Consider the following 12,433-nt stretch of genomic DNA (forward strand, 5'->3'; position numbering starts at 1 on the left):
GACAGGTACGACGGAGCGGAGACGCTGCGTACGTAAGGACGTCCGCCAACCGCGGAGCGCGACGTCACTTCTGTGCGTAAGTGCGTTAGCGAATGGCAGCAGCCGCAGCGCAATGTGAGTGGGCGGGGCAATCCCGCTACTACTACTACTTCCTGTTGTTGTTGTCCGCTGGACTTTAAACGAAACTCCACGTGAAAAGGTCTTAGAATAATGAATTTTAAAGTCCGCGGTCAATAAAACGCAACACGTACAGGTTTATGAAAAGAGGTTAAGCTTGTATTTCAACCTTCGACTTTCTTTTATTACGTTTGCAGACGAAATATTTGCTTAGCAGACACCAAACTTTACGTATACAGATGTCTAAAACTATATTAAAAAGGGACAAATTAGTGAAGTTTACTTAAACCAAACCGGCAGCCAGCAGTTACTTGAGTAAAAGTTGCAATAACATACTAAAATAATTTGAATTTTAAAGGTTAGTTTTTATGTGATACTGTGTTTTTCTCTTTAATAATGTATTTATTATTGTAACTGTATTACTATTGAAAAGATAATTGTCTTTTTTCTCAACTTTTCCCTGAATTTCACTGTAATTTATAACATAACACATACACACACGTAAATTATATTTATGTATGGCTTTATTTTGTTCCTAGTTGTGTGTTGTGTTATTTTATTATTGTGTTATCTGTAGTTGCACAGATTGGAAAAAACTTGTACCACTGCCAAAGGACAATAAACTATGTCTTATTTTATGTCGCTCTGTCTGGTCATACTGTCTGTCTGGCTTCTTTTTATTATTTTGCCCTCTGGCTATACTGCTATTGCCTCATCTTTCAAAGCACTTTGTAAATGTGTTTTATAAATGAAATGTTTGATTTAATTTTTTAAAATTTCTGCAACATTTCCCATACTTTATTCTGACACATACACTCAGTATTTAGCAATTATTTTTCTGTCGTCCTGTTCTGCGTACATATACACACAATGGTTAGATTTAAAATATCATTAAAGTGTTATCTTAATAAAAATGGAATTTTTATATCCTTTCCTATAGGCATATTTGAAGATATATAACATATTTTTGCTTTAATTCATATTTATTTCAAATATAATCATCTCAGTTGTATTTAAAGTGAACAAAATGCAGCTGATCACAGTTTTAAATAAACTTTGGTTGTTGGGTGTAACCTGATGGCAAAAATAGCAACTTCATCAATTTAACAAGTAGAAAAACTTAATTTTAACACCAGAAGAACTTTCAAGTCAGACTGGAGCATTTAATGTACAACTGCAACAAATGAATATTTAACTGTAGTTTAATCAGTCATATTTTGGATTAGTTACTAGTTATTTAGAAAATATATATATATATATATATATATATATATATATATATATATATATATATATATATATATATATATATATATATATATATATAATATATATATACACACACACACACACAACTGATTGATTATCAAAGGCTTGATTAATCTATCTGTCCAAGACTCAGAAGTGACTCAATTATTTTAAAAAGTCCTTTTATTGGCGGGTACCAGGCACTTAAACATCTTTTATTACAAGTATTGTAACAGGATTACAAAAGTGACTTCTGCTGTATATAAATATGATGCTGAAGCAAATAAATAAAAACACACAAGTATAGACGAACAAACAGAACTTAATAAATAGAACATGAACGTTGTGGTACCTTCATAATACACAGCTGAATAAACACACCAGCAGCTTGTTAGTCCAGAACATCTCAGAAATTCTCCTGGAGAAGCTTCAGCTACAGAACAAACAAGAGGAGCACGATAAAAAGTCTTCTTCAACTTCTGTTCTTTTTAGCAGCTTATAAACTCCAAAAATGTGAAATTAGAAGTTTATAACAGTTTTATTACTCTTGTGGTTAATAAAAGTATCTTCCAACCTCCTCCTTACTTATAGTATTACAGCATCATGTGAACTTTAAAAGCTCAGTGTTTTAAAAATCAACCTAAATGGACAGTGTGGAACATTTTATTAATGTTTTTGGGGCATTTCTGGGACATTTTCTGAATCAAATCTTGAAACTTGCATGTCAAATTTTTTTCCCCGTTTTGCTGTTGTAGTTTGTTGTTTTTTTTTTAACATTGTTGCAAGATTAACATTGCAAGATGTTGCAAAAAGAAAAGATGAGACTCAACCATCTTTGTTAAATGACTTCAGAATATCTATAAAGTGGTTTTGGTGAGAAATACTAACTCACATAGAGTCCAGGATTCTTCTTGAAAACACAAAACTGTATCAATTTTTCTGAAAAACTACAGAATGTGGGTTCAACCACTCTGCTTTAAGGCTGCAGCCATCGATTAATCGAGTAATCATCTCCGTTTTGTGCACGTTACAGCATTAAAGGTGGAAGTGAGCATGCTGTGTAACAGAAATAACCGTCCGGGCAGAACACGGACAGACATCCACGCTGTGCTACTTTTTGCACGATACTACTTTTTGTCATTAACCATATGTATAATGACAAAAAGTAGTATTTTGGTAGAATAAACCTTTAAAACCAGAAGTATTTGGATAGAAAGTAGTATTTTGTGCCAAATAAAAATTGAAGTATTTGACAGCTTGTGTCCATCCTCGTCTCCTCTTTGCTCAGTAAAAACACATCCTGCAGTTCAGCTTCATCAACACTCCAGAGCCCTGAGGTCAGCTGACCAGATGGTCCTGGACGTTCTGCCATCTCTCATGAAAACCAGAGGAGATTGAGCCTTTGCAGTTGTGGCTCCCACACTGTGGAAGGCATTGCCCCTCCATGTGCAGTCTGTGAATAGCCTCTCCACTTTTAAAACTCGTCTTAAGACCCACTTGTTCACCCTGGCCTTTAGCTGAGCACAGTCACCTCTAATAGATCTTTAATCTGTTTTATTTTACTGTCTTATTGTTTTGCTTTTATTGTTCTCATATTGTTGATGATTTATTTTACTGTAAAGAACTTTGGTTGGCCATAGGTCTTTAAACGTTCTATATAAATAAATCTGACATTGACATCAGCTGAAAAGTCTCTGGATTGTTGTCACATGACTGTTGGTCTTAACTCAGTCACAGTGTTTCTTCATTTAGGAGCGGCGGCCGCCATTCTTAAATCCTAGCCACCGCTCCTTCAATTTTTTTTATTTTTTTTTATAGTCACAAATACACCACCGCCGCATGACTCCACCTTCACAGCAGTGCTGCACTGTGTCGGGTTCTCACGAGTACCAATGTAAACTACAGATAACTATCTGTCTCAGTAGCTACTCTTTGATACGTCGGGTTAATATGACATTAATTACTCGAGAGCGCGGCCTTGAAAGTGACGTCATGTCAAGCATCCAGGCACCAGGTCAGAGGAGTGTAGTTTTGGAAAATAGGGCAGCGACTTACTGGAGAAAAGTTATTAGCTTAAGATAACTCATTCACTAAATATTGATGTCCAGCTAACGTTATGTAACATATCTGCAGCTTCAGTTTGGTGCCAACTCAGTGTCGCTAATGTGAGTAAACTAATCGATAGCATTAAGCTAATATCTACACTCCATGATGTAACTGCTGACTGCATTTTCAGATGAGCTTGTTCAAATATATCTTTTTTTTAATTTTTACATTCAGCCTTTAAAAAGCTACTGTCAAATGGCCATTCGATAAATAGGTTGTAAAAGTAAAATCTGCAGTCAAATGTCATTTGTTTACGTCGCCACGGCTCCCGGAGAGCCTGTCGCCACTGCTGCAAAAAATCCTGGAGGAAACACTGCAGTCAGTCAAGACTTTTTGTATATGCTGTTCAAAGCAGATTTTTTTTTGCCATGGGAAAGTTGAAAATCCAACGATTCTCTCTAATTTTACAGTTTCTAGCTGATACTCTGCTTCCTTTTCATCCGTTGAGTGAGTTAAAAACACCGTCAGAGGAGGAGAAAATAAAATATTTCCTTCTGAAATGTGGAGTGGAAGGTGCCCCAATAGCTCAACTGGTTAAGGGGTTGACCCATAAACAAAGGCTTGAGGGTTCGAGTCCGACCCATGGCCATTTACTGCATGTCCTTCTACCACTCTTCTCCTTGCACTTCCTGCCTCTTTTCATGTACAACTATAACAAAAGCTAAAAGCCCCAAAAAAACATCTTTGAAACGTGGAGTGGAAGCAGAAAGTAGCATAAAACAGATGAAGTCTTTTGTCTGATAGCCAACTTCCGGTAAAGTGTCTTCAGCTCTGCAGCACAGCGAGCAGGTCGTAGGTGATGGCATGTCGGATCACCTCTGCAGTGCAGTAGGCGTCTCCTTCGTATTCCTCCGTCTCCGGCTGGACCAGGTAGTTCCCAGAGGGGTCCGTCTCGAAGCTCCACTCGGGCAGGAAGCCGTCGCCTCGCTGCTGGCAGACGTTGTGCAGGACGCAGCAGGCGGCCACCACTCTGGGCATCATGGAGACGTCGATGTCGCTCTTCTTCAGCAGACACCTCCAGCGTCCCTTCAGCCGGGTGAAGGCGGCGTCCACCACCGACCGGGCCGACGCCAGCGCGAAGGTGAAGCGGCGCTGCTCCGGAGACAGCTGGTGCGGCTCGCCGTAGCCCTTCATCAGCCACGGCTTCAGGGGGAACGAGGCGTCGCCGATCAGATGCAGCGGGATCTCCACGCCGTCCGACAGCAGCGACTTCTGGAAGACACGCCTCACTGGTTAGTGATGTTTTAACGCTCCTGTTGTCTTCATTTACTGGCACCAAAAAATGTTGTTACCTTGTCTGAAAAAATCCAAAAATTCAGCAAAAAAAATTCCCCAAAATTTCTGAAAATTTGCAAAACCTTCAGGAAGAAAAATCCAATAACTCCTTAAAAGTTTCATTTAAAAAAAAAAAAAAAACCTCAAAATTTGGCAAGAAAATTCTTGCAAATATTTTCAAAAAATGAGTAAAAATCTTCCAAAAAAACCCCTCAAAAATATCTTGATTACATATATATCAGTAAAACTTCTAATATTTTCTTTCAGAACATTCACAAAAAAATACAGCGAAATTTGCTGGATTTTGGTTGATTTTTTTGTGAATGTTCTTAAACATTTTTTTAACATTTCTTTTTTTCCCACCAAAAAATGTGGACATAAAAATATACGACACAAGGGTTAAACCAATAACCTAGACCAGATTCTACCAATCTGGTGACCGACTGCAGTTCATGAACATTTTATAAATATTGTGTTTCATTTTACAATTGTTTTGTGGCTTATTTATGCATGGCTTTATTTGTTAAATTGTTTAGGGGCACTTCATACTTTTCTCATGCTTTATGTGGGCTAATTTGTGTTTAATATTTACATAATTACAGTATTTTACATTTAATGAAAACATTAATGAATTTTTGCACTGTCCTCTGACAATTGAAAAAAATGTATTATTATATTATTTTTATCTTAACTATTGTTTTAATATTGTGGAACATTTGTATTAATATTTTGGGGCATTTCTGGGACATTTTATAAATAGACTTTTTACAAATTTTCAATTTATTTTATTTTCATTTTATTTTTTGGACTTTTTTGGGACTTATTAAAAAAATTCTCAAGTTTCATTCAAAAAATTTGGGATTTTTTTTTTCAAAATGTAGAAAATTTTTATTGTTTTTTGTTGTTGTTTTTTAAAAACCTTTTTAGGGCCTTTTATTAAAAATTCTCATCAAGTTTCATTCATAAATTTGGGACATCATAATCTTGTCCACATTCTACCAGTCTGGTGACGGACTGTTGGACAGATTAGGAACATTGTAGAAATACAGTGTTTCATTTTGTCATTATTTTGTGGCACATACATGCATGGCATTATTTGAGGGGCACTTCAAACTTTCTCATGCTTTATTTGGGTTGATAAAGTATGATTTGTTGTTAATATTTAGGTAATTGTGGTATTTTACATTTAATGAAAATATTTAATACATTTTACATCTTTCACTGATAATAATCACAAATTATTTTTAGGTTAATTAATGTTTTAATGTTTGTGGCACATGTTCTTAATATTTTTGGGGCCTTTATGTACAGTTTGGAACATTTTTATTAGTAGTTTGGGGCCATTTTTAGGACATTTTATAAATAGTCTTTCCAATAATTTTCAAAATTTAGAAACACTTTTTAAAAAAAAAAAAAAAAAATAACATTTTTGGGACCTTGTATTAAAAATCTGTTAAATGAAACTGTAAATTCCACCAGTCGGGTTTTGAATGTAGACTAAGTCTGATGGAGTTTTAATCATCGTAAACTGTATTTGTAACTGTCTTTGAACTCTCCCTGTTCATGCAGTTCATGTCTGACAGGTTCAGATTTTGTGGTTTTTGATGTGGACCTCATCAGACATGGTTCAAATCTATATTAAAAACACTTTTAATTTCACTGGAGCAATCTAGTCCAGACTTTAAAGGTCAAGGGGAACAGATTTTTAGTCCAGACCTGGTCTCATACTGTCTAAATGTAAAATAAAAACTAAATTGAAAAAAGGCTGTAAAATCAGGGATTTTTCTCTTTTCACATAGAAAATAAAGCCTACACAGACCTGAAATAGAGTTAGTTTAATCCAGTTTTATACTTAAAAAATAAAAATAAATAAATAAAATTGATGGACATTTTATTCATATTTTTTACGTTTTATTCACACATTGATGGGTGTTTCTTTTTACTGTATTGGCCCATTTTATGAATACTGTTTGGACAGATTTTAAGAATTTAATAATATTTTGAGTAATTTTATAAAAAACATTTTTCAATAGAAACACTTTATTATTACCATATAACAGTTGGAGGCATTTTATTAATAGATTTTATATTGGTTTACTTGTCTTTAGTATTTGTAAAACGGTATTAATTAATTAATTAATTTATTATTATGTGTAATGATTTTTTGTGGCACTCTTGTCTCACACTTTAAAAAATATTTATGGCACACATTCTTAATATTTCTTAGGTGTTTTTAATACTTTGGAATATTTTATACATATTTAAGGGCATTTTTGGGACATTGTATGGCTATTTTAGACTGAAAGAGTACTTTAAACTGTTCTTAACTAACTCTAAGTAATGTTAATTATAGTTTCTCAGAAAAAAACTAGTTTCTCAGCTAAAGCTGTGACATCCCTTTTCTATTAAATTAAGTTTTTTTCCTGCTTACAGGTATTTTAATCTTTCATTTTTGGTAAGTTTTATGTCATAATAATATAAAAATGTCTTGTTATAACAACTATTTTAGTCACTAACAGATAATAAAGCCTGACTTTAAAACTGTCACTATGTGTCTGCTGCATCAGTGAGAGCAGATTAAATATCAGTGTTAAAGCCTCCAGGTGAATCATTATTTCATGTGAGGCTCCGCCCCCTCACCTCTCTGGGGAACAGGTAACCGTCGGGTCGGTCCTCGGCCTTCAGGTAAAGATCAGAACTGGACAGAACCGTGGCGCTGCTGGTGCTTCCAGGCCAACCGGCGTAAACGTCTGTGAAACTAACCACAAACACAACAATCAGGACCTCAGCTCATCGATACTTTGATTATCGATTAATCTGCTGATTGGTTGCTGAATAAAACAACAAAAGCAGTAAATTAACTTTTTGGAGGCACTGAAGTTTGCAAACATTTTTCTTTTTTTGCTGTTTTATTCGAAAACTAGCAGTAAATCATTTTCCTGTAGATAAATTAATCAATATTTTTTTAAATTATTAATTCGGCTTTTTCACTTTAGAATTTTTATGCATTTTTTGGCACATTAATAATATTTTTCTGGCACATAATAAATATTTTTTGACACGTGTATTAATATTTTTGGGAGTTTAATTATTTTACACTATTTTTCAAGCATTTTAATTATTTTGCATGTTAGTAATGTTTGGTGCCATTTTATTAGTATTTTATATATTGCAATATTTTTTGCTTATTTTATTGATTTGATTTTACAGTTTGTTAATATCGCTGCTGATTTCAATACAATTTTAGGACTCTGTATTCATATTTTATTTTGTCAAGATAATTTTTTTTCAAATTTTAGACACTTTGGGGAGCTATCTGCCATTGTTTTGACATTTGTTACTCTATAGGGACAATTTTGGAAACATCTGTATTTTGGGACAATTCATTATTTTTTAGACTTTTTTTTTTTTTAAAAACAATTTTTGTATATTCGATCAGTTGTTGCACATTTTATTAATATTTATTTTTGAATTAACTAATATACTGGGATCATTTCTTGGACTTTTTTAACCAATATTTTTCAGCCTTTTTCAGCACATTTTAGAGATGTTGTTAATTGGATTAATCTGTGTTTTCATTATAATTAATCTGCAGTTTGTTTGATCCACAAAACATCAAAATGTACCAAATATTGAGTTTACAGTTGGTGATGACCAAAAGCTTAAAAAAAAAAAAAAAAAGGTTTAAATTTGCAGTATTTTTTTAATTGAAAGACAATAATTGGTCAATTTTCTGCAAATCAGTAAATCAACTATGTCCATGTCTCGATATTTTGATCCATAAAACATCAATAAGCCTCAAAAATTCAGTTTCCAGTGAAACATGACAGAAAAAGCACCAAAAACTTGACATTTTTTTCACTACTGTTGGGTGAAAAATAACGATCAATGGGTTTCCCGTGCTTCACCTAATCAATGAGCTGATCAATACTGAGCTCTGGAGGTACCAGGCTCCACGGCTCCTACCGGACGTCGTGGTCCACCACCGCCTGCAGGATCACCGAGTGCCAGCCCCGCCGGTTGAGGTAGTGCTCCGGGTTGTCCCTCGGCGGGGCGATGGGGATGTGAGTCCCGCCGATGGCTCCGGCGCACTGCGGGTAGCGGCGCTGCCTGAAGCCTCGGATGGTGTCGTCCAGCCGCTGTCCGCTCGGCAGCGACACGAAGCGCCGGTACAGCCGCTCCACGATGGCCACGGTGACCTGCCGCACGATGATGCACACGGTGGCGATGCCGACCCCGAACATGTCGGCGATGGAGCGGTACTCCCCGGACCGGGCGAACCACCACAGGGTGATGGCCAGCCGGCGGCGCGGCTCGATGGGGACCCGGTAGTTCGTCCGGCGCCGCTTGATCGCCGGACCGATCAGTTCGACCAGGTAGTCGAAGGTCGCCCTGGAGACGCGGAACTGCGCCTTCCACTGGTCGTCATCGAACGACTCGGCCGTCGCCCAGAAGTTCTGTCCGGCCGTTCGGTTCCGGACCCAGACGGGCCGGTTGGTGGAGGTGATGAGGCTCAGGATGGCGGCGATGGACGACAGCAGGAAGGCTCTCCTCCTCCGCAGGTACTGCCTCCGCCGCCGGTCCCGCTCCATCATCTCCCGCTCCCTCCTCCGCCTCAGGAGCTCCGTCTGGAGCCGGTACAGCTCGAACAGCTGCCCGCCGAACAGCGGCGGAGGGTTCGGGCGGAGGACGGAACAGAGCAGAGCCTTTAGAGACGGAACCTCCTCCCCCGCCATCTTGGACTCTACAGCGCCTGCTTGTGACGTATCAGCTACATAACCACGTGACAGATTATTATTATTATTATTATTATTATTATTATTTATTTTAAAAAAATATATTATTATTGCTGTTGTTGTGCATATTTTTTTCTTTATTCGAAATGTATTTTGTAATTTGCATAAATACTATCAATAGCAGTCATAAAGGTACTTATAATAAAGCACAGCACTGAATTACTGGCATCCAGACACGTTGTTCATGTTTTTTTTGTTTTTTTTTACACATTAGTAGTATTTTCGACCATTTAATTCATTTTATTAATGTTTTTAGTATATTTGAAAATATGTTTTGCATATCTTTTTAATACACGCATACATGTTTTTACTATTTCTTGACATATATTTACATATAAGAGGCACTTTTATATTTATATTTATTTATTTTCCAATTTTGAAGCATTTTATTGACACTTCCTTATTTTTATTTAAATGTTTAGGACATATAATTAATTATATTTTATCTTTTTATAGTCAATTTAGATAAGTATGTGATACATTTTATATTTTAAAATGAGAAATTATACAGATTTTTAAAAATGTACTTTTGATCCATTCTGAGATTTTGGATAATGATGAAATTATGTTTGGTTAAAAAATTTCGAGCAGTTTTCTTTAACAGTTATTTGACCTTTTTATTATCTTAAATTAATTACAATTTATTAAATTAATTTGTTACATTTTATTCTTTTTCAGCATATTTTCAAATATTTTAGTGACACTATTTTTCTTTTATTTTAGGGGGCTTTTTATAGAGTTTGAATTTTTTTTGCGTTTTATTAAAAATTTTGGGACATTTTATAAAATATTTGTGGGGCATTTTATTATCTTTTACAGACATTTTATGAATTAATATGTTAAAGAGATTTGTCAATCAATCAAACTTTATTCATATTTCGTTTTTCTAACAAGTCAATTACTGGTTGGCACCCATCATTAAACAGATCAAAGAAGAAGAAGAAGAAGAAGAAGCAGAAGAAGAAAAGGAGGAAGAGGAGGAGTCAGGAGTCATCTATGCAGGTTAAGCTGAAGTTACAGAGAAACTAAAGAAAGTTCTGGACTCCTGAAGATTGGCCTCACCTTCTTCCTCTGTCTCGGGTGAGAGTTTGTGACACGGTGAACAAAAACAAGGTTTCCCAGTGGTTTTGTCTTCGTAGTTGTGTTTCTCTGTGGTTATTTTGAGTTTTTGTGATTTTTTTGTCTCTTTGTCGTGGTAGTTGTGTCTCATTGTGGTTTGTGTGCGTTTCTTCAGGTTTTTGTTCGTCTTCTATTGCTGGTGGTTGTTGTGTCTTTTGTTGGTAGTTTTGTGTCTCTTATGGTTGTGTATCTATTTTGCAATGGTTTTGTGTGTCTTTGTGGTTTTTTGTCATAATTTCTAGTTGTGAGTTTCCTTGTGGGCATTTTTCTATCTGTGGTGGTTGTTGTGTGTCTTTTATTGGTAGTTGTGTGTCTTTTTTTTTTTTTTTTTTTTATTTATCTCTTATGGGTGTCGTCTACCTGTTTTGCAATGGTTTTGTGTCTCTGTGGTTAATTTATCAAAATTTCTAGTAGTTCTGTATCTTTTTGTGATGCTGTTGTATATTTTTGTGGTAGTTTTGTGTCTCTTTGTGGCTGTTTTCTGGCGGTTGTTGTATGTCTTTTATTGGTTGTTGTGTGTCTCTTGGTACTTATTTTGTCATAATATCTAGTTGCTGTGTCTCTTTTTGGTTGTTTTGTCTTTTGTGATTTTTTTTGTCTCTTTATGGTGGTTGTTGTGTCTCATTGTGGTTTGTGTGCACTTCGTTGGTTGTTGTGTGTCTTTTGCAGTTGTTATCTGTCTTTGTGGCCCTTTTCTATCTCTTTGGTTGTTGTGTATCTTTTATTGGTAGTCGTGTGTGTGTGTGTGTGTGTGTGTGTGTGTGTGGTTATTTTGTCATAATTTCTAGTTGTTGTATGTCTCTTGGTGATGCTGTTGTGTAACTTTGTAGTAGTTTTGTGCGTTCCTGACATTGTTGTGAGTCTCCTTGTGGCTGTTTTCTGTCTCTGGCAGTTGTTGTGTGTCTTTTATTGGTTGTTGTCCATCTCTTTGTGGTTGTTTTGTGTCTCTTTGTGGTTGTTTTTTCATAATTTCTAGTTGTGTCTCTTCGTAGTGTTGTTGTGTATCATTGTAATAGTTTTCTGTCTCTTTGTAGTTGTTTATATTTTTTCTGGTTGTTGTGTGTCTTTGTGGTAAGTGTGCATTTCTTTGGTTGTTGTTTGTCTGTCATTGGTTGTTGTCCATCTCTTTGTGGTTGTTTTGTGTCTCTTTGTGGTTGATTTGTGTCTCTTTGTGATGTTGTTGTGTACCTTTGTGGTACTTTTATGTCTCTTTGTGGCTGTTTTGTAGCTCTGGCGGTTGTTGTGTGTCTTTTATTGGTTGTTTTGTGTCTCTTTGTGGTTGATTTGTGTCTCTTTGTGATGTTGTTGTGTACCTTTGTGGTACTTTTATGTCTCTTTGTGGCTGTTTTGTAGCTCTGGCGGTTGTTGTGTGTCTTTTATTGGTTGTTTTGTGTCTCTTTGTGGTTGATTTGTGTCTCTTTGTGACGTTGTGTACCTTTGTGGTACTTTTATGTCTCTTTGTGGCTGTTTTGTAGCTCTGGCGGTTGTTGTGTGTCTTTTATTGGTTGTTTTGTGTCTCTGTGATTGATTTGTGTCTCTTTGTGACATTGTTGTGTACCTTTGTGGTACTATTATGTCTCTTTGTGGCTGTTTTGTAGCTCTGGCGGTTGTTGTGTGTCTTTTATTGGTTGTTTTGTGTCTCTTTGTGACGTTGTTGTGTACCTTTGTGGTACTTTTATGTCTCTTTGTGGCTGTTTTGTAGCTCTGGCGGTTGTTGTTTGTCTTTTATTGGTTGTTTTGTGTCTCTCTTTGTGGTTGTTTTTTCATAATTT

At 35.9% G+C, this 12,433-nt stretch overlaps 1 protein-coding gene across 2 annotated transcripts; it reads right to left on the reverse strand.

Moving 5' to 3' along the window:
• Positions 1–1,530: 1,530 nt before the first annotated feature.
• LOC111578498 (uncharacterized) lies at positions 1,531–9,493 on the reverse strand. Of its 2 annotated transcripts, none has more exons than XM_035955120.2 (3): positions 8,713–9,493; positions 7,387–7,504; positions 1,531–4,680 (listed from the first exon to the last, which is right to left on the reverse strand). In XM_035955120.2, the coding sequence occupies exons 1-3, from the start codon at positions 9,480–9,482 to the stop codon at positions 4,237–4,239; spliced, it is 1,332 nt and encodes a 443-aa protein (XP_035811013.1). In that variant the 5' UTR covers positions 9,483–9,493; the 3' UTR covers positions 1,531–4,236. The 2 variants fall into 2 exon arrangements, with proteins under 2 accessions (XP_035811013.1, XP_023141114.1); XM_023285346.3 differs by having other exon boundaries at positions 1,531–4,683.
• Between the last annotated feature and the right edge of the window lie 2,940 nt (positions 9,494–12,433).

The sequence above is a fragment of the Amphiprion ocellaris genome, chromosome 3 (genome assembly GCF_022539595.1).
Source record: "Amphiprion ocellaris isolate individual 3 ecotype Okinawa chromosome 3, ASM2253959v1, whole genome shotgun sequence".
NCBI lineage: Eukaryota > Metazoa > Chordata > Actinopteri > Pomacentridae > Amphiprion > Amphiprion ocellaris.